The sequence below is a fragment of the Parus major genome, chromosome 1A (genome assembly GCF_001522545.3).
Source record: "Parus major isolate Abel chromosome 1A, Parus_major1.1, whole genome shotgun sequence".
Lineage (NCBI taxonomy): Eukaryota > Metazoa > Chordata > Aves > Passeriformes > Paridae > Parus > Parus major.
In genome coordinates, this window is record NC_031773.1 from 54,967,654 (window position 1) to 54,993,661 (window position 26,008).

The following is a 26,008-nucleotide window of genomic DNA, read 5'->3' on the forward strand; positions in this document are numbered from 1 at the left end:
GCTCTGAGATTCCACCCTCTTACTTTGCAGGACTACCACCCCTAGGATTGGAGATATTCTGCAAAAGTTGGCTCCTTTCCTCAAGATGTACGGCGAGTACGTGAAGAATTTCGATAATGCGATGGAATTGGTGAAAACGTGGACTGAACGGTCACCTCAGTTCAAATTCATTATTCAAGACATTCAGGTAATGGGGAGAACAGTGTAGACCCTCAAGTTATTTATAAGAATATATAGGTTTGTGGATGAAAAAAGGATTAAAGAGAAAATGAAATACCAAATCCCTTAGAATTAAGGTAGTTGTATTTGTCCACTTCACACTGTGTTTTTCACTTCTTTTTCCTGCATATGTGCACAGCCCACCCACAAAAATCCTCTGCAAAACAGAGGAGCAAATTGTTAAGGCTGAAACATCTGAAGACTAAAAAAATAGTGCATTTTGTTTTAAACAACAGAAGTTAATACCATTTTAGGATAAAGTGAAAAAGCAGTGCAACTCTAGATCCCTGCACTGCATCCATTAATATTGTGTTCGCTCACAGTAGTGCTGAGCACAGAAAGCTGAGGAGCCCAGGGATGCCAGTCTTTCCCAAAGGCTCCTTCCACTCCTCTGGTGCTCCCTGGGGGTGTCTCTGGGAACTGGCAGGTGTGTGTCCTGCTGCAGTCTGAGCACTTAGAAATAGGATGAAATATTTCTACTTAAATTTTAGTGCTCCATGGACTCTTGTGGTTGTAAGCCAGGGAAGAAAACTATGTATGTTTTAATGTAATTTTTGTTTTTAAAATCTAATTGCATCTAAGATTATGGAAATGAATATATATCTTTAGAGATGAGGTAGGGACACTGCTGAGGGAGTTGACATTGTAAATGAAACTCAAAGAAAGCATTCCCTCCTCAGATAGGTAAAATACACCTTTGTATCCCATTTAAGTGATTTTTTATAATATATTGTCATGAACTGTTACTAATTCAGAAGTATTTCTCTTGTCTGTTATTACAAGACTATTTTAAAATACACTGGAGTTTGAAAGGCATTTTTTAGTAAAACTTTTTGGTGAGACTGTCAAATACTTAGAAAAGTTTTTACTGTTATTTTTTGTGAAGATTTTCTGATTATCTGGTTTGGTAAAATCGTTCTGTATTCTTTCAGAAGATCTATCATGCATATTTCAAAATACATTGTTTATGTTTCATCAACCATAACTTTTATTTTACGGTATCGTAATGACATTTTTGCCTGCTTCATTGAAATATGTTTACAATTTTTTAGAAGGAAAAAGTGTGTGGAAATTTGACATTGCAACATCACATGCTAGAACCAGTCCAACGCATTCCACGCTACGAGATGCTTCTAAAGGACTACCTAAGGAAATTGCCTCAGGATTCCCTAGACTGGAAAGATGCTGAAAGTAAATATCTTCAGGCCATTAAAGGAGCTATAATAAGATATTAGTAAGAGGATACTGTAAATAAAAGATATTTTCAGGAAATATCAAGTGGAGAATTACCCATTAAAAGAATGATAGAATTTCTTCAGTGGAATCACAGCATTCCTTGAAAAAAAAAAATCTGTTTGAATTGAAGTTAATGTAAAACCATAAAGCCTTTAGTATTCTCCTGGGGCACATAAGTTTTACTTTGGTTTTGGAATAGCACACAGGTTTTGATTTGTTTGCTTTGCAGATGATCAAGGCTTTTGGTGGCTTTTTTATTTATTTGTTTGGTTTTTTTGTTTGGCATTTTGGTTTTCTTTATGCGCATTTGGAATTTGCAACTGTTATTTGTAAAAAAAAGTGAAGTTAGACTCACTGTATTTTTAATCTTCTGCAGGGAAAAAGCACAGCCCACTTTTAAATTTCTTCCTCTCTGTATTTACACAAGAACAGTTCCAGATATTTGCATGGAGTGTTCGAAATCACTTGCCAGATAATTCTTCTATATATTTCATTTTTAGTACCATTACAGTAAACACTTGTAAGATGAGCTGTTTCAACTGAAAAAATATAGTTTGACTTTCTGAACTACTTTCAGAAAAGGAGGGAGAGAACCATGACTGTTCTTGTCACAGAAAGATGTAATTCTAAGTCCTGAGCTGCTACAGTTATCTGCAATAATTCTCTTCTGGTCTTTCCATATTGTAATTTCTATTTGGTAGCTGCCTTTTTTATGCCTTCCACTTTACCTTGTTTTCTTTTTATTGCTAACTGAAGAAATTTAATGCGCTTTGTAATTTATGTAAAAACAACAAACATTTTTGTAGACTTACCCCCGTGCCCCCCCTTCCCCCCCCACTATGTAGTATGTAAATAAATAAAAGTGCAGCTTTTAGATTTTACTTACTTTCTTTTTCTTCTGTCTAGAATCCCTGGAAATTATATCCACTGCAGCAAGTCACTCGAATAGTGCAATAAGAAAGATGGTAAATGATCCTTGTTTTACTGATCACCTTTCAACCTATTATATTTCAATATTTGGTGAAGCTAGGAGAGCAAATTGCAAATCTTCCCTAAAATGGCAAGAACTGGTTTCTTGGGTCAAAGTGATTGTTCCTACTTAATGTATTTATAGAGCTCCTGGAAATGATGGACAAAAATCTGTCACTGCAACAAATTCTCTCAAGTGGAAAATGGGACAGACTTTGTTCTTCTCCTGTCTCAAATCACTGATACTGCACTAAACTCTTAACCTTGTTTCATCTGTTTCTGTAAGTGCAGGATAATGTTTGTAAAGAGCAGTTACTGTTTCTCTGCCTGATCGGGCTGGGATGATAGGATCATAATTGAAATGTGAGATGTTTTGGGCAGGGACTAATGCAGACTGTATAAACAACTGCATTTTAAAAATTACCAAGGATATAACATTTCTAAAAGTACTTCTTGCTTTTTCAACTAAATGAACCAGTCAGACCACACATACTGGCTATAAATATGTTTTCCAAAGCTGACAGTCTCCAGATTTATATCAGCTTCCATCACTTCATTTAAACTGCATTAAGATCTGTGCTTTCAATTAATCAGTTTGTTAACTGTATTTTCACTGTAAAGGAGAACCTGAAGAAGTTGTTAGAGATATACGAGATGCTGGGAGAAGAGGAAGACATTGTGAACCCTTCAAATGAGCTGATAAAAGAAGGACAGATCCTCAAACTGGCTGCTCGCAACACGTCTGCTCAAGAGCGGTATCTTTTCCTGGTGAGTATGGTGGCTGCTGATTATGAGAACTCTGAAATTCTCATTAAACTGAAACGTAAAAGCTTAGGATCTTTGCCCTGATAGATTGTGTGTTGAGGTCCCAGTAAGTCTTGTGGTTCTGTGGGAGCTTTTTATCGTGGCAGGTCATTCTCTCAGCTGGGATTCAAAAAGAACAGCTGTGCTCCCTTACAAGTCCCTCGGAAAAGGTTTGGTGTGGTTTGCTGCTTCCCATGCATTGAAAATTGCCAATACATTTTTGCTCAGGGGTCTCTGGCATGGCCTCTCTTCTGGTTAATAAAGGGTAGTGACAGGATGTGGCACAGCTCCTTCTGATCTGTGCTTCAAACAAAAGGAGAAATCATAGAAGAGTAAACTCACCTGGGCTAGACAGCTGACCTAAATGATATTCCCTTCATATGAGAGGTGACAAGCTCAAATGTGCTGTGTCTGTGATACAGACTAGGCAATAGTCTAGTCAGGATTTCAAATATCAGATAGGATTCAACTGAACTGAGTTTTTCTTTTTAATAATTAATTTTGAGAAAAATGAGAGGGGAAAAGAGGGAGAAAATTAAACACTTTATATCTGATTTAATAGCTGTGCTTTTAGGCTGGGGCTTTAGACATTGAAACATTATTTAAAGTTCTAATTTAATAAAGGAATATATCTTTGTCCTGCTCATGTACTATGTTTTCCCACAATGATATGGAGAATTTCAGGGAAGAAAAACTAAGAAATGTTCTTTTGTCTTGGAGAAAACAAAAATAATGTCTTCAAATAACATTAGTTACAACTTGTACAAAACAAAATTATTTTGGTACAGGAGATATATATATATATATATATATATGTATGCACTGAAGGGAAGAGTCCTTGTCCTACAGTTTACAGTAGGTTTTGAAGAATTGGAGTATAACAACAGGTATTTGGTTAGAAAGGCTTTACATTGGCATAGACTATCTGGTCTGAGTATAGTTTGATAATAAATACTATGAAGACTGCTGGATATGCAGAACAATTATTCTTATATTCACTGAAGCTGTTCTTGAATCCTATCCCTAAAGAAATAAAGAATTTGCCTTGCTTTAGAGCTTTGGTCTTCTCATGTATCAGCTGATCAGAAAAGAACCTTCTTTCTCACCCAAGTCTAGCTTTGTGATATTGTCCAGCTCTCAGTGGACAAACTATGGCTTTATCTGTGTTTTCCTTAGTGCAAAACCTCCTGTTTATTTTTCCCCCCAGTTTAACAATATGTTGCTCTACTGCGTCCCCAAATTCAGCCTGGTTGGATCCAAGTTCTCTGTTCGAACCAGGGTTGGCATAGATGGCATGAAGATTATAGAAACTCATAATGAGGAATATCCCCACACTTTCCAGGTGTCTGGAAAAGAGCGGACACTGGAGCTGCAGGCAAGGTAAGCAGTCTTTTTAGACAGGTTCTTGAGATCAAATATCCACGCAAAAGAGTGGATGAACAGATCTGAAGAATGATGCAGTGGATTTCTTCTTAATATTGGTGTTTTGAAAATAGCCTAGGCTGCCAAAAATATCATGAATTGTCAGTCCAAGAATCTCTCTGAGTAGAAGATGCATCTAGGATGCATGGCACATTGGCTAACTTCACAGGAATGCCCAAGATAGCTGTGGAAGGGCTGACTGGGAATTCAAGAGCAATGCCAAGGCAGCCTGTCTGACTGAAGTGTTTCGGGAGCCTGGGTGTGTTAATCACTGGTGCCTCTGGGATCTGAGCTGCCTTGGTACCAATGACTGTGTTCACCTCAGGGCGCCTCCAACAAACAAAGCTCTCCCTCCCAGTGGGTTTATCTCCACAGAACAGAGTTTTCTGCAGCAGGAGGTGGACATTTGCTTTACTCAGTTCCTCAGACCCACTTCCCATCTACTTGTTTTCTTCCAGTCCCAAGAATCAACCTCCTCCTGGAAGGCAAGCACTCCTTTTAGTTCTTGGGTACTTTTCCTCCAGGTGCACTCTTCTGACTGGTACTTTTTTTGCTTTCCAATTTATTAGTCTTTGCATCCTCCTTTTGCTGAGTTATTTTCCCCTTATCTTTCTGCCTAGACTAAATCATCCCTGTCTAGACTCAAATAAAGTGAGATGCTCCTCTTCTCCTTTTGGGCCTGCTTAAAAGTCCTATTCTTAGCAGTCATGATTTCATTGCAGAGAGGCGAGGATTAAATAAACAGGAAAATGTCCATGGTGTACAGTTCTGTGTTGTCCCCATGTATTTGGGGGCAAACTATAACTTGCTAGCCAATGAGCTTGCAAGCAACTTTTCTTTATGGAAAACTTGTAATATTTAATGAGACTTGCAGCAGAGAATATGCAAAGGTAACAGCATATAGATTTTTACCTACACTTTCATTCAGTTTCAAATTAAATACTTTGAAAATTAAATACAAATTAAATACTTTGAAAAAATGACACAAAAAAACCCTTTCCACTAAGATCTGCAAGATTTCTGGGACATGTTTTTTGCCTATGTAAACTACTGTGTGATATCTTGCTAAATATTTGTAAATTGTTACACCATATACCTATTTCAATGGTGAAAGTTGGCATCTTGAATACCATACCATTTCTGAAGCCTGTTTTAATTGGAAGAAAGTTGATACAACAAAGCAAGCTTATTTTGTTAGCTTTCCTGCATTACCAGTGTGAGAAACTTTATTGCATTAGTTTATTTTAGGTGAGGGAAGCACAGATTTTTATCTTTTGCTTTGTGATCATTGTTAGAGTACACTAAATCTGTACAAAACTGTGAAGGAATAAGTGCCACGAAGCTCTTACTCAATTATATTAGAAAAATCTTCATTAATGTATGAGTTGTGTATGTACTCTATACCTTAATGTCCTTAATTCATGAGCTTGTATTAGCACTGAAATAATTTTTAATTTACTTGTGGCATATTCTTTAGTAGTAGGCTTATATTTATTTTTCAAACTACTCTTGAAGTACATTTTCAATTTCAACTGTTTATAAACAGCTAGTGGATTATTTCTTTGAAAGGTTGCTGATCAGGTACTATGCTTAATAGCTCAGCTTTTGGTTTTTGCTGTAAGCAGGTAGGAAGAATGATTTTGGCTCCCTGGACAGGTTTCTTTTTCCTCATGTGCAGATGGTAGGTGGGAAAAACAAAAAGTTGTTTAGCATTCTGCTTGCTTAAAAGTTCTGCTAATACTGCAAAGCAACACATGGGGAGCTGTTTTAATTGAGGTGTTGTAAAGGTTCTCTTTTGCATCCTTCAGAGCAATCCACAGAAAACTTAAATTTTGTATGACTGGTATTACATGGTGCAGCAGGGTTTTTTCCCCAACACATTATCCAAGGAGGAGGTCACTTTTGGAGAGCCACATACACTGAAGTGTTAATTCTCTAATTCTCATGTTTCTAACTTTTGTCTCTTGGATTGCTTTGTTTGTTGTTTTTGGGGTTTTTTTTTAAGTGGGACAGTTAACAATTACTATTGTTTAAATTGTTGAGAATTATTACCCAGTTACTTGGCTTTTGCAAGAAGTTGTTGATAGTGGGACAATGTTTCCTGCACTAGTCTCAAACTAATGTGTCAAATATTTCTTTTAGTTCTGAACAGGATAAAGAAGAATGGATAAAGGTAAATTCATCTACATTCTTTATTTTCTAAATACTTTGTCACTGAAGCAATCAGAAAAGTAATATTCATGTGTTCTGTCTCTACCTTCTCTCTGCTGATCAATAACTGGTCAGAATGCAAAGTTCTGTTTTATATTTTACCAAGTCTGAGGAATTTCTCCCCTGTTTCCTTAGGCACTTCAGAGTACTATTGAAGCTTTTCAGCAGAGGAATGAAACTTTCAGAAATGCTATTGCTAAAGAATATGAAGACATGCCTGTTGAAGTCTCTGTAAGCTGCTGTTATTCCTTTGTAACCTTCTTAATACCCATTGTGTTCTTCAATAAGTGGAAAAAGTTTGGCAGAAACTTTGTTTTCAAGCTCATCGTTCTTATAGCAGAGTACTCATAAAGCAGTCATCTCGTTGGTAATTGTTTATGTTCATAATGCCAAATCTTGTAAACAAGCCTCTTTCTGTCTTGAAACACAGAACACCCTTTCAGTGATGCATCATGATTTGTGACTGGGTTCTTTGTTACTTCTTTTATAGATTTCAAAATGCATCTTGAGCTATGTTTTGTAATTTCCTTTCCAGAGGAAGAGAATAATTCCTTTCCCTATTTCAAGTACTGTGCAGCTTTTTAATAGCTTTTAAAATTCTTCCATCCTCCTCCTGTTTCCCCCCACTCCCACTTTAGAATGCTGAGCTTGGGAAGAGAGCGCCGAGGTGGATCCGGGACAACGAAGTCACCATGTGCATGAAATGCAAGGAACCCTTCAATGCCCTGACGAGGAGGAGGCACCACTGCCGAGCGTGTGGACATGTAAGTGCAGAGCCCAGTGCCTGCAGCTGCTCAGCAGGCCTGGGAGTGTCTCCAAGCACCTGCTTGACTTCTCATGGCTCCTTGTCATCATAGAGCCATAGAATGGCTTGGGTTGGAAGGGACTTTAAACATCATCTAGTCCCAACCCCGCTGCTGCGGGCAGGGACACCTTCCACCAGACCAGGCTGCTCAGAGCCACATCCACCCTGGCCTGGAACACCTCCAGGGATGGGGCATCCAAGGCTTCAATGGGAACTCTGTGACAGTGCTGTGGTGTCTGCTGCTGCACTTGGAGCTGAAAGAAACAGCTCTGCATACCACCAGGGGCCCTCTGCCTGCTTTAGCTGGCATGGTGAATTTGGAGCTCATTAGGAGTAGCATATATTTGTGTATAATGTCCCAATAATGGGCCATTGTGTATAATGGCCCTACACACAGTATATTGTTAGCTTTGAAAAACCTCTACTAATATGAAGAGTTTCAAGAGCATATTAAGATGGTGTAATCCAGCATTATTTCAGGCAGCACTGGCTGACTCCACCAAAAGACCATAAAACCCTGCAGTTTTTCATTAGGTTAACTTGGAGCTGCTCCCAGCTGGGCTCAGTGTGTAACTGTGGGAACATTTACAAAGCATCAGGGGAAGGAGGGAGTGTGTGGGTGGGGAGAGAGTATTGCTGCTGCTTTCTGTGTGGGGTGCTACAGTAGCATAGGCAGCTTGCAAGCAACCTTCAAACAGTGGTAGTATGAGTTTTCAGAAGTTATCAAAAGAAGAGCAAACACCCTGTGCTTTCTTCTCTTGCCACCCAGCAGCTCTGCCTGTCTCCACCAGATGGTAGTACAAGCTCAGCTTTAATATTTGTGGTACAAGGTCTTTTTTCTTTCTGATGTTTTTAAGTGGTATGAGGGCTTGCTGCATTCATAACTCTGCTTTTGTGCTTTGCAGGACACTAGAGACTTTTTCAGAAGCTCTAAATTAAAATCATTGATTTTATAAAGGGTTTTTCCCCCAGATCTCTCTGTCTGAAAATTCTGTTAATGTTAAAACCACACCTTCCGTTTTTATTTCCCTTTTTGTTTAGACTCCTAGCTACTTCCCTCTATTATAGCTCTATCACATCTTCTTATGCTTTAATTTCTAAAGATTTTTTCCATGGGAGTCAATTTGGGCTAGCAATGGTGGCTTTCCAGAAGTGACTAATTTGGAATACTTAACTAGTATTGTCTCGAGCTAGAAGCTGAAGGTGGTGATCCAGATTAGTTCTACAAATCCTTAGTCCACAATAAAGTTTTGTTCAGATGCATTAATGGTTCAAGTCCATTTATCTACCTTTCTTTCTTGAAATAATTACACATATTTTTTTATTCAGGGCACCTTTTTTCATGTGAAAGAAGAATTCTGTGGAAAAACATTTCTAATGAAACAACTCTGCTATCTCTCTTGCATTTGAGTTACATGTATACTGAAAAGAAAAATCAGAGAAAATCAGTGTATATTGACTTACTTATTCTGTGTATTTATGACTCGATTTTAAAACTGTAGATTTTATATGTATAGGTGTGTATATATACATTTAAACATGTTAATATTTCTTAGCAAGTTCAAAAATAGCCATTTCTGATTTTGTCAGACTTTTATCATTAAAAGATCATCTCAATTGTAGTTTTTGTTCATTGTCATAACCTCATTCTAGTTACATAGAAAACCAGTTGGTAAATATACCTTTCTGATTGCCACATAAAGAAACTGCCAGCATGGCTTGTGCTGTATTCTGATTCTATACCTAACTTTAAGCTACAGATATAATTAAAAGCCTAATGTAATTTTTATGCAAAGTACAAAATTTCCACCAGGTAAATAGGAAGAAGCACTTCTAGTTAAGAAGTAGTGGCACAAATTTGGAAAAACATTATTTTCAAGTAAATTATTGTTGACATATTATAAAGACATCTTTCTTGTTCTGTATAATTAAAAATATACTACAAAATAGCATAATACCAATTTTTATTTATATTTTAATAAACTTCTATAAATACTAAATTTTTTTTTTTTTCTAAGGTGGTTTGCTGGAAATGTTCTGATTACAAAGCACATCTCGAATATGATGGCAATAAATTGAACAAAGTCTGTAAGGATTGCTATCATGTTATAATTGGTTGTACGGACAGTGAAGAAAAGAAGAGGAAGGGCATTTTGGAGGTATGTCATTCAAAAATATATGTATAGTTGCAGTCATTTTGGTTCATCTGTAGGTGAAAAATGATAATATTTTTGCAGTTTATTTTCTCTTTGAGAAATAAAGATATGTATATCAATTTCATCCCATTCCATAAATTTTGGTTTCCAGCACTCACCTTTGCAAAATTGCTTTGTTTCTTGTAACTTAACATTTTTTAAGGGAATTACAAACCTTAAAACTTGTTTGCTTCTTTCAGTTACATCAGCTTCTGCTGACAAAATTTAACCTTCCCTTACAAATTTTCAGTTTTCTCCCTCTGCACTTAAGCTTTCATAGCAACAAATCCCACTGCTACCACTTGATTTTTGAAAATACGTACCCAGAGTGAAAGAACTGGGGATGGAAACGAGAAGAATGAGGGAGAATTTTGCTCTTCCTTCAGAGTCTGAGTAGTAAGATACTGTTTTGATCAGTGTATAAAATGGATCTTTAAGTTGTCAGGTTGCCCTCAGCTTTTGCCACCTGAAAAGTCAAGGTCAATGGAAATTTTAACACATAATTATTTTGTGTTCTTTCTTATCATCTCAGGTTCACTATTTAACTTGAGCAGCATTTTACACTGTCTACAGATTTTAAGCAATTAATCTAATCTTTTCTCTAGGATTAGTGCTTGAATGCTTATGTTATTCTTAGAAGTTTGTTTGCTTTGGATTCTGTCGTAATATTTTGACTGCCAAAGTAGATAAGTTGTCATGTTGGATAGTTAGTGGCACTTCAGTGCCTAACATGGTGTTATTTAGGAAATCAGACATTGTTGTAGATGCTCAGATATAGAAAAAATCTGGCTGTGGTGGCAAAATGAAAATTGGAGTGATTTAAAAGTCTGTAATCCAAAATTACTGATGAAAAAAGCAACAGATTTCACATGCTAAGGGAATACATGTTGTATGTGCTTAATATATATATACTCCTCATAAATCCTTCATGATCTTTCTTGAGTATTTCTGAAGCTCTTTTGCAGATACTATCCAAGAGTCGATATGAATGGTGATAAATTTCCTGCTTTTCTGTTCTTTGTGGTTTTAGTCTTTATTGAAGGAAAGTTTATTTTCCTTTTTATGCTTTCTCCTACCTCCTAGATTGAATCTGCAGAAGTCTCTGGAAATAGTGTCATATGTAGCTTTCTTCAGTACATGGAGAAGTCCAAGCCCTGGCAGAAAGCATGGTGTGTCATACCCAAACAGGAGGCTCTTGTGCTCTACATGTATGGTGCTCCACAGGTAAGCACAGGGGAAATGGAAAAGACTTTAGTAATTATTGTCACTGGTATTTGGGGAAGAGACAACAAATAGCTTGGGAATGGAGGAAAGATCCAAGTGTTTTCACCAAATTGTACAGCAGATGAGAAGTAATGGGGAGATTAGTTGTCTGCTCTTAATAAAGAACAACTTCTCCTTAGGATGTCAAAGCTCTGGCTACAATTCCTCTTCTGGGCTACACAGTGGATGACACTCCAAAAAGTGCTGACCTCCCCCACAGCTTCAAACTGACCCAGTCCAAGTCTGTGCACAGCTTTGCTGCAGACAATGAGGAACTGAAACAGAAGTGGCTAAAAGTTATCCATTTAGCTGTCAAAGGTGAGACACTAGAATATCAAAATGAACTGCAAGTGAATTTGGAAGAGCATCCTGAATCTTCTAAAAGATCTGAATGCTGAAGCTCAAGAACATGTGGCATTTTTAAATGATTTCAGTTGAAATTGTGGTTAACTTTTCTTTGCTCAATCAAGGAAAAAAAAAGAAAAAAAAAAAAGAAAAAAAAGATAAAAACTTCTTACTACCATACACATCTTGGCACTTTATGTTTGGGAAAGAATTCTGGTCTTTTTAGGGATCTTTTTCTTATATTTATGTTCTGTCAATAAAAGTGATGTACAGGTCCATTTCAGAGACTTTTTAAAAAAATGTGAACGCTATTAAAAATACTTACTAACTTTACTGTACTACTTGTTTGTTGTAATGCAGATTTTTTAAATCCAGTTGCTCTTCAGTTAACATTTGCTACTTTCATTACCAATGCAAATATTTGAAGCTTCCTACTTACATGTTAGGACTTGCAACAGGATAAAAGATATACCTCCACATTGCCAAAATAGATCTGTACTTAAATATGCAGGGACAGTTTGGTTTAATGTATGTAGTTTGTAGACTGATTTCCACAATTCTGTACATATGTTGTATTCACTTGTATCTTTTTAATTAAAGTAATGCAAATTGCTGTCACAGGTATATTGGCTTTTAAGGTTTCAATTTATCAAGGAAAAAATCTAATGGTTTTCAATCTAGAAATAAATACCTAAAATATGAAAAAACTATATATAATATATGTACAGTATTAAAAATGTACAATACTTGATTATTGCTTTGATTTCATGATACTGGGTTCTTATTAGTGAATAATTTATTTAAAAAAAAAAAAAAGCATGTTTCCTATTTCAAATTAAACACAGTCCTAAACTGAAAATACTGTTCAGTGATTTGTTTTACTAGCTGACACTTAATGATCTTGATATTTTTATGCATCAAAAAATTAGCAGTAATGTCAGTGGCATGCAATGGACAAATGAATTCCAGTTGTGTTTAAAACAAGTAATCGCTTTTCTTCAGTGTCCTATCACTGTTAGCTTTTAAGAGTGCAGTAGTTTGTTGCTTAAATGCAGTATGTGGTTTGAGAAAAGCAACAGATTCTAGTAACCTTCTGGGAATGTGTATTTTTGCTATTATGGTTATTGGAGCAAAAGAACATTTTGAACTTAAGTTTTTTAATTTTTGTAGAAGATTAGGTATTGTAATGCTTATTTATGACAACAATCTTCAAGGATTATTGTTTTAAAGTGGAGCGTGGTTTCTAAAAATGTAGGATGAAGTCTGAGTTTGCAAATCTGAAATTTTATGAACTAACATTATTTGTTTTCTGCTTCTGGGTATAAGGACTCACTGGCTTTACGATATTAAGTTCCTTATGAACTTCCATTCCTATTAGGGTTTTTATACATAGAGGCGAATGATCTCCCTAAAATTTTTACTGTTATATCCTTGAATGAAATATGGCAAACTCAGAGGTAGTGATTGACTATCAATTAAAATCATTGCTGTCTTTCCTTTCTGAAACCCTTAAAGGAGGGAAAATATGTAACTTCTACAATCACCTTGTCATAAGAACATTCAGGAGTCTTCCTTCTCAATAAATCTGCAGTCTGTATTTTAAATCACGTCAAGCTGAAGAGCTCAGGTTCAATTTTGTTAGTAGCATGACAGATTTAAATTGTTGGGTTTTTATAATGAATTTGCCAAACTAACTATCCACTATCCTACTCCTGCTTTACTCCTTCAGCAACAAATAGGGGGAAAAAAACCCAGCTCATTTTACATTTAGCAAGGGATTAATATCTGTTTGTAGTGTCAAGCACACATGAGCATGCAGTGTCCATCATTCCTTCATAAGAATGTCATGTAACTTAGTGGGATGGATTTTGCTCTTACATGCACAGATCCAAGATCTACCATAGCCTTTAGATTCCACAGCTTTACACCAGTGTTAATAATGATCAGGACATGGTGTGGTAGAGTACTAACTCTCCAGCTGACTCGATGCATGTCTGTTCTGAATTATTTTCCTTGGGTGCTCCCTGTGTCCAGATTATTCTGGATATAACCCTAGTATTACTTTTATCCAATGTGCAAGCCCTTCTGTAATTCCCTTAGAGATTTTAAGTTGCTTCTACTGGCAGCTGTGTTTACCTTTAGCAATGGGCAGCTCAAGCCTGTTTTGATTCATATCAAAACAGGTTGGTGAACATCATCAGATTTTTGCCAAGGTAACACAAGATCTCCCTAGCTAATATATGTAATCTTACATATGCCTTGGCAAGGGATGGGGGAACATTCAGCTAAGCAAGCAGAACTCATGGTGGCTATCTTTGCTTCACAGCCATCTCCCAAGAGTGGGTTATCTTCTACGAGAGCCTCAAATGCAGTTGTGGGATATGGAGAGTTGACCTGCCACATTCCAGTGTATAGAAACAGTTTCCCGTGGTCAAGGTATTGAGCGTAAAGGAAGGAGTTGCTTTAAAGGAGTTCTCAGATTGGAAGGAGTGAGCTACACTGAAAATACTGATGATATGGCTGTAGAATCAATTAGGTTGGAAAAGGCCTCTAAGATCACCGAGTCCAACCATTGCCCAGCACTGCCAAGTCCAGCACTAAATCTTGTCCCTAAGTGCCACGTCTACACACCTTTTAAATACCTTCAGGGATGGTGACTCAACCCTTTCCCTGGGCAGTCTGTTCCAATGCTTTACCTCCCTTTTGGTGACAAAGTATTTTCTTAAATCCAATCTAAAACTCCCCTGGCACAACTTCAGGCCATTTCCTCTTGTCCCATTGCTTGTTTCTCGGGAGAAGAGACCAATCCTTTCCTTGCCATCATCTCCTTTCAGGGAGCTGTAGAGAATAAGGTCCCTCCTGAGCCTTCTTTTCTCTAGGCTGAATACCCCCAGGTCCCTCAGCCACCTCCACTCCAGCACTTCCATGTCCCTCTTATCCTGTCTTTCACGTCCCAGAACTGGACGTGGCATTTGAGGCGGCAGCCTCGCCCATGCCAAGTACAGGTGACAATCACTGCCCTGGTCCTGCTGGCCACACTGATACAGGCCAGGACACCTTTGGCCTTCTTGCCCACCTGGGCACACTCTGGCTCTTGTTCAGCTGCTGTCAAACCAGCACTCCCAGGTCCTTTTCCACCAGGCAGCTTTCCAGCCTTTCTTCCCCAAGCCTGTAGTGCTGCAGGGGTTGTTGTGACCCAGGTGCAGGACCTGGCACTGGGCCTTGTTGAACCTCTTAGAGCAGGCTTGACCCATTGATCCAGCCTGTCTGGAACTCACTGCAGAGCCTTCCTGCCCTTCAGCAGGTCAGCATCCTAACCCAACTTGGTGCTGTGTAGTACATTTGTTTTCTAAGCTCCTGCAAACCTAATTCCAAGCCAGGTAGAAAGCTCCATTCCATATAAGTGATTAGAAGTAGCAATTTCTCTGATGCCTTATTGTTATAGTGGTATTGAGTATTTGAAGCTACTTGAATGGCAGCATCACCCAGACTAAGCCCTGCATCTGGGCATAAGCAATTTGAAAAGAAGTTACCACTGGGAGTTGTTTTTTGGATGTTAGCCTCATGTTTGCTCTCAGACATTAAATTTTATATAGCACAGGATATTTTATTTACCCTAGTGAAACCCATTCCATGTTCTCATAATCAATTGCTTTGTCAGAATTGTTCTCTTCTGAGTCAGAATGCCTTGGCACGCAAATACATAGTACTGTGTGTATTTTGTGGGAAAAGTATGTCTTACCAATATTAAAGGACATCATAAGATGGAGAAATTGCTTCTAAATTTAACCATCCTGTTGTCTTCATTCTCCACAGACAAGCCCTCTTAACAGCATCCCAAAGTTTAACTTTAAATTGTAAATTACAACTGCAGAGGAACAAATACAAAGTTGTAGCTGCTGTGGCTTAAGAACTATGAGAAGAGCAGTGAAATTAAAACCATCATTCTAACAAGGTAGAAGCTGTTCCCATTTGAAATAAATTCTTAAATTCTTCAAGGAAAAGAAAAAAGGCATTAAATTTGTGAGCATAAAGCTCTGTGTGTAAGGAAAAAAACTGTAACTAAGCATTCATTCATAATGCATGAATGCATGTGAATAACTGCTGAATTATTTAAGTTTTGCAACTCTTGTGTTCAAGTAATGCTTGTTTCTCACTTTAAAAGTGATCACTCTTCTGTGTGATTTAAAGCAGATCAAAAGTTATTTTAGTGGTTTCATCTGTGAACCAGAACAAGACTTAATTTTATCATTCATATTTTTGGATCATAGCAATATATTTTTGAAATTACTTATTTTTTTTCCCCTACCATGGGAAAATAGTGTATCATGATATCTGCATGTCTGCACCATTCCTCCAGACCCTCTAAAAATTCTCGTCTGGTATCAGGTACTCCTGCTTGGTTGAAGAGCTGCTATTAAACCTGTACTATGTAGTATTTTCAAATCTCTTTATGCTGAGTAGTTTTGTTTATTCCAAAGTGTATTTAACTTATATGTGCAAAATAATTATTGAGAGTACAAAACATTCTCTTCTATTTGGAGCAGAATATTAAACCACTTTAATTGCATGTATATATAGTAGCACCTTTTTATGCAAAACCATCTCAAAGTGCTTTATAAATCTCCTCAAAGATTCTAACTCCCTTTCATAAAAAAGAGGATTTTATTGTTCATGTTTTTAAGTTATGGATGAAGGCAAGGCACTGATTAAATATAGAGTAAATACACTAAGTAAAATATAGGTGAGATTAGAGAATTATGCTCCACAGGCTTCCAAGTGGAGTCAGAAGGAAAAAAAATATACAGAAACAAGTGGGAAAGAGGTGGAAACATTTGACAGGTTGTTTGGGTTCCTCACCACAGCTAGTATTAAAAAGTCATCAGCTTTTCATTTCAAGGAAAGATTAAATAAAATTAAGAGAGGGTAGTTGTTTCTTACACTAAAGGAAAGAATTTCAGGAAAGAAATAAACATTCCGTGTAGAAATAATCCTAAGCAATAACAAAAGGTCTTTCTCCATATAGCTGGTATAAACTATCATGGGCCTGCTGGAGCTATTATACCTTCAGTGATTTAAATTCACACAGAATCTGCCTTACACCATATAAGGACACTTGTGGAAGATGAAAATTCCACCAGTTTGGGAACTTCTGAGATACCATGTCTCACCTGGAGTCACAGAGCTCAGGTGAACCTCAGATGGAGATAATTAATGTAGGGTGAACCTAAACAACTGAAAATATATATCCAAAAGTAAATGATTGGAGAGAAATAATTTTGTGACTGACTATCCTTAAGGAAAATCCCTTGGTGAAATGGGCATCAGTCTCTGTGGTGTACTGTTTGAAACCTGAAATTAAATACATGGGGTTAATGTTTTCTGCTCTAGCCTGTGGCCCTGTTGGTGTGAGGAATTTATCTAGCTGGTTCTGACCCATGAGACTGTAGTAAGTATCTTCCCCAGATAGGAGTTTTAATCTGCTAGTCAGATTGTTTCCTAAATCCTTTTCCTTTAACAGATGATGACATTAATTTAATGATTACGTATGTGTGTGTATATACACATATGTATGTGTGTATATGTATATATGTGTATTTATATATTTGAGACTATTATTCAGATGACTTGTTTTCAAGCAGTATTTTACAATCAAAAAATACACTGTGCTGCATTCAAAATAGAATGTATAATAACTGTGTTGAGTATGCTTTCTGGAAAAAGATGAAGGTAGATCTGCTATTGTGGCATGTTTACTATTTCAGCCTATAAAAACAAACACAAAAGCCCTCACAAACATGCTAATTCCAGTGAGGCATTTCAATCAGCTTCCTCTGAAACCTTGTGATTAAATTTCTACCCAGCATATGCTATGGCATTTTATTTCACCCCTTCTTCTTCCTAGCACAAGTGAATGTAGAATGTGTGTTTTCTCAAAATCCTCAAGCAGATTTCTGCGAATAAAACATGTTTTCAGCCACTGCATAACACCAACCTACTTCTGTTTATAGTTCATCTTCATAGATTCATTAAGTATTTATGATGGAAACATTCAGAAAAGAGAGAACTATGTCAAAGCATTTTGCATCTATGTGCCCTGGTATTTTTAAGCCAAATTTGTTGCATGTATAGAACAGTTTGCAACAGAAATACTATTTTTTCTACCAGTGTATTTTCCATTCTGCAGCCCTTAAGGCAGATTAATACATTAATTTTAGTGGGAGCTGTAACAGCTGTAATGTTTGACATCAGAATTGCAGGCTATACATGCTAATTTCCCTTCATTATGGAAGTATTTCTGATTTTATTGCAAAAATATTTCTTAAATAATAATTGGAAGACCTGTAAATTTGTTTTGGTTTGCAATAAAGTGAATAATATTAAAAAGGTGAAATACAAATGCCATTGTAAGTTGTGCAAATGTAAGTCGTCATTTTTATGGTTAAGAAATATATGAATGTAAAAATGTTGAAGATATTGTACATATTTTCTGTAACATATGTATATTTGATCCTAAGGTGGGTGGAGAATTGTAAAAATTAAGCACTTTAATTCATGTTGAGTACTTAAAAAGAACAGAAATTTGTATCCTGTAAAATAAAAGCATCATTAAATAAGTATTGCTGGTTTAGTAATTTTTTTTGTCCACCTACTGTTCATTTTGCTGATTAAATCTCTAAGCTGTGTTTCTTGTGTGTGAAGGTAAGGACCTATTTTGGAACACTGGTGTCTAATTTTCTGAAGTGCTGGTTACAAACAAGTACTGCTAAGTTGGTGAAAGATGTATTCTGAGTTTATAAAGGGTGTATTTAATGCTGTGACATCCTAGGTGGGAAAGATAAAAGACATGGTCTCTGCAATCCTGCACACTTTGGTCCAGATTTCTGTAATGGGAATGTGACCAGGTGCTTGATGGATTTCTGTACTGCCACCCCTGTAGAAAAATGCAGAAATAAAGGAAAATGTTCAGCATAGCCCCAAAACTTTCTTAGTATTACTCAATACTTAATGATCAACATGATCTCATGTACTGAACTAAAGTGGTTCTGCATAACAAAAAATGATCAGGTAATTAGCTGGATGTGTCCTTTAACCACCAAACAAAACTAGTTGCTCTTGCCTCTGATTTCCCTAATCTGCATACATTAAACTTGTTTTGATTGTACCTGATTTATTCTTCGTATTCTTCTGCAGGTGAGAACAATGTTGCAGAAAACACTTCCCCCAAAACAGAGGGAGGAAAAGTTACTGTAGTTCTTGGTAGTTCCTGGCTGGAAGGAGTTGCATACAAGAATTATTCTTTCATTTCTACATCTTCATCTCTTTGCACACATTGTAAACAAATCAGTAGTTGAAATAAGGACTTACTAACCACACAGACTAATGCTTCCCTTTCTGTTTGTGTAACTTTCTGATTTATCTGATTTTTTTTGCACTGTGGTTAACTCGGTTCCAAACCTCATTTTCCCCATTAAGCACAATTCAATGCCTTCTGCATGGAGGCAAAAATAATAGCGTTTACCCTAAAAATGTGCTTTAATAAGAGAACACAATTATAAAACTCAAATTACAGGAAATGCGTCACCACAGGTCCTACTTAATTCCTTTAAATCAGCAGGGTTAATAAGCACTGATATTCCTGTGGCAGCAAATTGTCCAGAGCCCATCAAGTTGGCGAGGAAGTGGCGGGCGTTGCCTGCTCTGGCTTTCCTGAAGAGCCTGACTAACACTGCCTCATTACCACAGAGTCATTCCTGGCATTGCATGAACTTCCTGACATGAGAGAAGTGGCAGACCAGCCTTTGGCAAACACAGTATTTTGGAGTTTCTTTGTTCTAAATAAATTGCTCTGGAGGGTCCTGTGGTGTCTCTAATGGACAAGCAGGAGGATCCTTATGATTGTGACCATTTTTCCTGGGAGCTGTTCATCCCCTGCCTTCTTGGCCCTGAGGACCAGGCAGCCATGGCAATATTTAGCCTCACTGGACCCAGTTTTTGTGGTGAGTCAGGATACACACTGTGGAGTTTGGTTCCTTGAGGAACACCATGTCTGTGTTGCATGGTGCTGTCTCTGTCTCAAAAGCACAATGCTCTGGTGTCATGAGCAACATGCACTGCCTGCCGCAGTCTGAGTTGACATGGCCTTCAACCATCAAGATCTTACCAAGAAAATTCATTAATAATTTCAACAGCCAAATTTGAATATGTTTTTATTTGTTAAATGAAGGAAATTTCTGCTGTCGGAAGCATCTAATGGAATAGATCCTTAATTGGGTAAGATGAACTTCTGGATCCAAAAATATCTTCATAATAAAAATATCTTCACTAATTTTACTGAATATGACCTTATTTAACTTACAGATTCCAGAAGTTTCTGGATTTGATTTATGCATTTGTAATATTGAAATAACACATGGCTGAAGAAATGGAGATTGTCTTGGGAGCAGGATCTGGGATTACTCCCTCTTTGGCCTTTAGTAGCCTCATGTTCTCTTCTGCCCCTTCCTACTCCTGTCTGGGAGCCAGGCAGTCACAGCACTCTTGCATGGAGAACGTGGAAATGAACTCTCTTGGGTTCACTGGACACTGAACTTGTATCTCTGACTCACTGAACTTGTGTTTGGAAACAAGGATGGAGATTTGTGCTCTCTTCTGAACAGGTTTTAACACAGTATGCCCGACTCACCTTTCCAAACTCTAGGTAAGGGGAAATTCCTGCTTTGGGGAAATGGGTTTTGGACTCTGACTGCTACTGAATAGGGGAGCCTTCTCTCAGTGTGAAAATAAATTAATGACCCTGGGATGGAAGAAGACAGGATTTCATTGTAGTTCTGTTTAGATGTACTGCCTAGCATGTGGAATTACCTGCCTTACCTGTTTTGTCTTACTTGAATATATGTCTTGCAAAGTAAATCCAAATTTTATAGCCTGAGGTTCTGGGACACAGCATTTGCAAAAGACCTGCCTTAACTATGTCATATTTCGGAATTTGATCTCAGACTAGCACTAAGCTGGTTCTATTAACTGAATGCCCTTTAGTTCCTGAAGTGCATCCTACAGCTGTGTTCCACATATAGAAATACCTGCATCTTTGAGCTTCAAGACAAATCTGCAGTACAAAGCAATACATGGCAGGTGGGTGTATGCTATCATTACTCTTATAAGCAGGGTGTGATGCTGTAAGTCACATATGCTCAATTATTACATTTCCAATTTAAAATTGTGCCAATCATAAGCAGTGTGCAGAAGAAATTTGTATCATAAAAATAAAAAATACTCCTCTTGGCATAGTATTTTACCTTAAAAAGACTACAGGAAATGGTCTTATTTAACTACTAGATCCAGAAGCAGAAGATAAAAGCTTAATTCCTCCCAAATACCAGCAAGTTTTCGCTAAGGTAAGGTTTGGTTGGGTAAGTTTTTTTTTCTTTTCTATTTATGTTAACTCAATTGAATGCTAAATGTACATTTTGCTAACAATAAAAGTTACTTACTTGATAGCAGACAGGAGGCTATTGTCTTTATTCCCAAAACCTTGGTCCTTTAACATAAAAAGTCTTCACATGAAAATTGAACTGTAAAGCATTAGGGTGGTGAAAATCTTTTACTGAAACAACTGTTTAAAGTACTGTGTTTGTTATTTCAAGTGACCACCTGAGTTGCAGCAAGGAGGGAGCCACTTCTGTACAGGAATCCACAGGGATACAGAGATTACTTTCATCTCCAGCCTAAGTTTTTATCTCTCTTGGCCTTGTGAGAGAAGCTGATGTCTTCCAAAGTGCTTGGGCTTTGTTACTGATTTATGGGGTTTGACTGCTGTGCTTGCTTTGCAGCTCTTGACCTCTGCTCTCCCCTCCCTTAACTTGAAACCTGCTTTCAATTTCACAAGCAAATTTTAACAGCAGTCGTGTGAAACCCCAAATAGCCAGTGGATTTTTATAAATAACTTCCCAGTATTCAGATTAAGAAAACATAAGGAATTCTCAGTTGTTTAGTTCATATTGTCCAGCAAAGTTGCATCCCTGCCCCAGGATAACTTTGTTTTGTCAGAGACTGGGTGTCAGCCCAGGTAACATGTTCCTCACACTCAGGAATTCCTATCAGCACTATGATTTCTTAAAGCCAGTTGAAGCACGTAGGAGAGCTTGCTTTACCAACTCAGCAGAATTCCTGGACTATGGATTTCAAACCTCTGACTTCTGTTGCTTCTGGAAAAAAAAAAAAAGAAAAAAAGCATGATTTAGAATCTCTCAGCTTGGGAAATCTGTGTCAAACAGCCAAACAAAGGATCATTCTGTCAAGGGAGTTCAGGAATTTATTTATCTCATCTTCTAATGGTGTCTGGTGTAAGAAACTGTTACAATTATATCTGTGACAAGTTTGTTCTGGAGAATACAGAAACACCATTCAATTTGACTTCACATAAAATCTGATCTCTGCCAGACCCACATAACTGCTGTACTGCATGGTTCCAAAAAGTGACATTAGTAAGGAATAATTTATAGAAGTATTTTGCTAATGGTGTTTTTGCAGTATAAAGCAGTATGAATGTATGAAGCATAAATGCTACATTACATATTTACATATTTCAGTAAGAATTCTCTATACAAAAGAGGATGTTAGGAAATATGCTTTGCTGAGGTGCTAGTTTGTGGGTTCCTTGTCTGGCATAAATGAACTAAATGGCAAATGATTTGTCCATTACTGTCAGTATGCCAATAAAAAAGACACATCTCTCTGAGGAAAATGGAAGCAAATGATGATGCAAAACTAAAAAGAAATTCATATAATGGAGAAGAAAGTCTGGAAATGTTCTCCTGATATCAAACATAAAACCCAGGAGTTTTATGTGGAGATTAGAAGATGACAAATACAAAACTCATACCAATTTGATTTTTTTTTGCATTATATATAATTAGATAATGAAATCTACCACCAGAGGTTGTCATTGGAGCCCAGAATTTGGTGTGGTGGGACAAAAACCTATTATATGTTAAATAAAGCAATCTAGTTTGCAGTAACATAGAAGAAATATTGAACTGTCTACTTCAGATCTTACAGCAATATCAAAATTATTTAACATCATTTTGGAATGAGAAGATCTTATTACTGAATTTTTAGATTTTCCCCAGAGGGCTGATGCTGGAAGGTCTTAGAGACAAGGTCCTGAAGTAGATTGATATCAGGTCACTTTTGGTGTGGCAGTTCCTGTGTCCTTATGTCAATTAACTTAAATAACCAGTATGACTGCTACTGCCTTTATCAGATCTTTGAGTTTCTTGCTCAGTACAATGTAAGTCAGACTTGGAAATTTAGAGTTAAAGCTGCCAATAAGCATTGCTTGTTAAAATATTTATTGCTTTGGCACAGTCCTCAACAGGGCTGAGGTGCCTGTTGGTGCAGGCCAGGGCACTTCACAGCAGAGGTATTTCTGGCTTTCACTTTTTAGCCAGAAATGTAAAATGTGTTAAATTTAGCAGTCTGATGCTTCTTAGCTTTATATCTTCTTCAGTACTTTCTTCTTGCATTTCTTCCTTAATTCATTTCCTCCTCATTTCCACTGTGCTTCTCCACTGGCGTATCCAGCCCTTGACAGGCCTTTCAACATGTCTGCTGGGCAAGCTGGCTTGGCTCAACTTGGTTCAGCAACTGATATTTCCTCTGTGTTCTCCTTGAAATATTACACTGATAAAATTCTAAGAATAGCCATAGTGGGACAGGCTAACGGGCAAGTGCACACAGTGCTTCTGCATGCTGCTCTCGCGGCTTCCAAACGTTGTCAGCTCAGAAACAGCCCCAGCTAGATCTGATCCCTACAGAGCTCTTTTGATACATGCAATGCATTTCTCCTTCTTAAACTAAGCCATACAACATCTGAATCAATTTAAAGTTTTACTGTCTACAGCATCCTTTGGCAAAGAGCTCAAAAGGTCACCAAAGCACCTGTAAGGGGCTACTGTCTTTGTTTTGTTCTGAGTTGGCTCTTACTTTCATTAGATGTTCCCAAAATGTCTCTATTGGAAGGCAGAGTAAAGAAACCTGATTCTCTTTCACCCACTCCAGGTTGCTAATGAATACACAGACCTCTGGTCCTTGCTACCCTGTGCCATTTCTTTTGTAGAGTGAAGACTCCTGGCTTTCTTAGTTGGTCTCAACATAGAAACTGCTCCATACCTTTCATCATCCTTGTTGTCCCTCTCTGACCCTCTTCCAGTTTTATATGCTTGCTGAGATGTCCCACTTCTGGTCTAAATTAAGACATAAACCAGGTTTCACTTTCTCCATTTCACAGGGGTGTCCATGAGGTCATATGGCAAAATAAAAGTGGTAGGAGAAGAGATATTTGCATAATGAAATAAGCTGGTTTATCCATCTTCATTGGGAGCCAGCAGCTTCTTATCCTGTGCAGTTGAGATGCTCTTATTGTTTCCTTTCCCTCTCCCTTTCCCTTCCCCTTCCCTTTTTTTCTTTTCCTTTCCTTCCAGACACTCAAGGAAGAAGAGGAGATCAGCCTTAACAGGGAACAGCAAACCTTTTAAAAAAGATTATTTGCTGTGTCAGGGAAACATTTCCTTTTGTCCTGGAAGCTGGAGAGGTGGATGCCAAATGGCCTTTTGGTATTAATGATCTCTGGGAACCATCAGTTCAGTGGGATGCTGAGATCTAATGGGTGAAACCACTGGGTAATGTTTGCCTGACAGGAAGCCCTCAGCAGTCATTCAGGACTTTCTTCCCAAAATTTGCACGCATTAACTGCTTCTCTCTGTACTGAATACACTGACTTTTGGAGAGTTTCAAATTGCTTAGCCATCTTTATGCTTTTATCACAAAATATTATCCCTCTGACAAACAGTGTGAAATTACTTGGCCAAGAATGAGAAACTTTGTTGAAAAGATCTACAAATAAGAACACATATCCTTGTTCTTTCCTTTGACATTTGAGTGTTTCAAGACGTGAAGACTGGAAAAGACTAATTTGTATAGAACAAGAATAAGAATTCTAATGCCATGCGAAACTTGAAACTTTCAGAAGCCTTTTTACTCTGCTGCTTACAAGAAAGAACAAAGTTCAAATTAACTCAGTGCCAGCATATTCATAATTTATCTTTCAGAAAATGCACTCAAAGGAAAGACATTTGGAGATTAGACGGCTTATTTGTTGTGATCTCCCATCACAAGTCATCCTTTGGTTTCATTTTATCTCTTTTTATAGCACAGCTGAGTATTAGGTCTCACACAGTTTTCCACTTCCTAAGACACCTCAACCTAACCTATTATTAATACAGATATATTATATTATTATATATTATTAGATATACATCTAAGTTACAGAATTTCAGATGATTATCCAAGAATCTCACAGCAAAACAAAAAATATCCCCAAGAAAGCAAACAGAATAAATATAGCTGTTTTGTGTCCATTGTAATTCTCAATATGTGAACAGAAATGTAAGAATAGTCCTTTCACTGTGCAATTTGTAGAAGCAGATCTCTAGTTCTGTTCTTCCCCAGAAAAATCTGCCGTTTTGCCTCTTCCCTGCCCCAGCCGCTTCATTTTCCTGCTCTGTTGCTTTGTGACAGCAGATGCTGCTGAGCTCTGGCACTTTGTCTCTCAGCACCTTTCCTTGGTGACATCTCTGGGGGAACGAGGCCGGCCTGTCCCAGCCTGTGGCACCCGCTGGAGCGGTGGAGAGGGCAGCAGAGCTGGGGAAGGGTCCGGAGCACAAGTCCTGTGAGGAGCAGCCGAGGGAGCTGGGGGTGTTCAGCCTGAAGGAGGCTCAGGGGGAACCCTACCACTCTCTACAACCACCTGAGGAGTCTGTAGCCAGGTGGGGAGTCTGGCTCTTTTCCTGGGTGACAGTGACAGGACAAGAGCACATTGTCTTACACTGTGCCAGAGGAGGTTTAAGTTGGACATTAGGAAGAATTTCTTCACAGAAAGAGTGATTGGGCATTGGAATGGGCTGCCCAGGGAGGTGATGGAGTCACTGTCCCTGGAGGCGTTTAGGGAAGGACTAGAGGTGGCACTCTGTCTTGGTCTAGTTGACATGGGGATGTTCAATCACAGGCTGCACCCAATAATCTCAGAGGTCTTTTCCAGCCTCACTGATTCTGTGATTCTGTGTAATAAAACATGTCAATGCCGTGTCATACAATCCATCGCCCTGTGTCCTGTATCACTCCACCTCCCGCGGCCCCGCGCTGTCCGAGCAGGGCGCGGCCCGGGGAGGGGCCCCGGCAGCCCCCACGGCCTACAACTCCCATGGTGCCTGGCGGCGGCGCCGGGCCGCGCGGAGGCTGCCGGGGGCCGGGCCGTGCGCGGGGGCCGGCGCCGATGGCGGCAGGCGCAGGGGGCGGCTGAGGGAGCCGCCGGTGCCCGTCGCGTCCATCGACCGCCGACGCCTCGCCCGCCCTGTCCCTTCGCCCGCCGCTATGGAGGCGCTGATCCCCGTCATTAACAAGCTGCAGGACGTGTTCAACACGGTGGGGGCCGACATCATCCAGCTGCCGCAGATCGTGGTGGTGGGCACGCAGGTGA

General features: G+C 38.3%; 2 protein-coding genes across 12 annotated transcripts in view; both read left to right on the top strand.

Moving 5' to 3' along the window:
- Window positions 1-14,175, top strand: part of FGD4 (FYVE, RhoGEF and PH domain containing 4) — a 100,312-nt gene extending 86,137 nt beyond the window's left edge. For 6 of the 7 annotated variants that reach the window (XM_015628988.3, XM_015628989.3, XM_015628991.3 and 3 more), the window contains exons 7-17: window positions 31-187; window positions 1,272-1,410; window positions 2,362-2,420; window positions 3,046-3,192; window positions 4,436-4,608; window positions 6,793-6,823; window positions 6,997-7,092; window positions 7,500-7,625; window positions 9,685-9,825; window positions 10,945-11,085; window positions 11,265-12,093. In XM_015628988.3, the coding sequence (XP_015484474.2) occupies window positions 31-187; window positions 1,272-1,410; window positions 2,362-2,420; window positions 3,046-3,192; window positions 4,436-4,608; window positions 6,793-6,823; window positions 6,997-7,092; window positions 7,500-7,625; window positions 9,685-9,825; window positions 10,945-11,085; window positions 11,265-11,522 (1,468 nt within the window). In that variant the 3' untranslated portion in view covers window positions 11,523-12,093. Of the gene's footprint in view, window positions 1-30; window positions 188-1,271; window positions 1,411-2,361; window positions 2,421-3,045; window positions 3,193-4,435; window positions 4,609-6,792; window positions 6,824-6,996; window positions 7,093-7,499; window positions 7,626-9,684; window positions 9,826-10,944; window positions 11,086-11,264; window positions 12,094-13,795 lie in introns of those variants that run through there. The other variant, XM_033514543.1, reaches the window with a different exon arrangement.
- Window positions 14,176-25,778: 11,603 nt separating this feature from the next.
- Window positions 25,779-26,008, top strand: part of DNM1L (dynamin 1 like) — a 35,487-nt gene continuing 35,257 nt past the window's right edge. For 3 of the 5 annotated variants that reach the window (XM_015628140.1, XM_015628143.1, XM_015628145.1), the window contains exon 1: window positions 25,779-26,004. In XM_015628140.1, coding sequence (XP_015483626.1) covers window positions 25,903-26,004 — 102 coding nt within the window. In that variant the 5' untranslated portion in view covers window positions 25,779-25,902. The remainder of the gene's footprint in view (window positions 26,005-26,008) is intronic. The other 2 variants (XM_015628141.2, XM_015628144.2) reach the window with 1 other exon arrangement.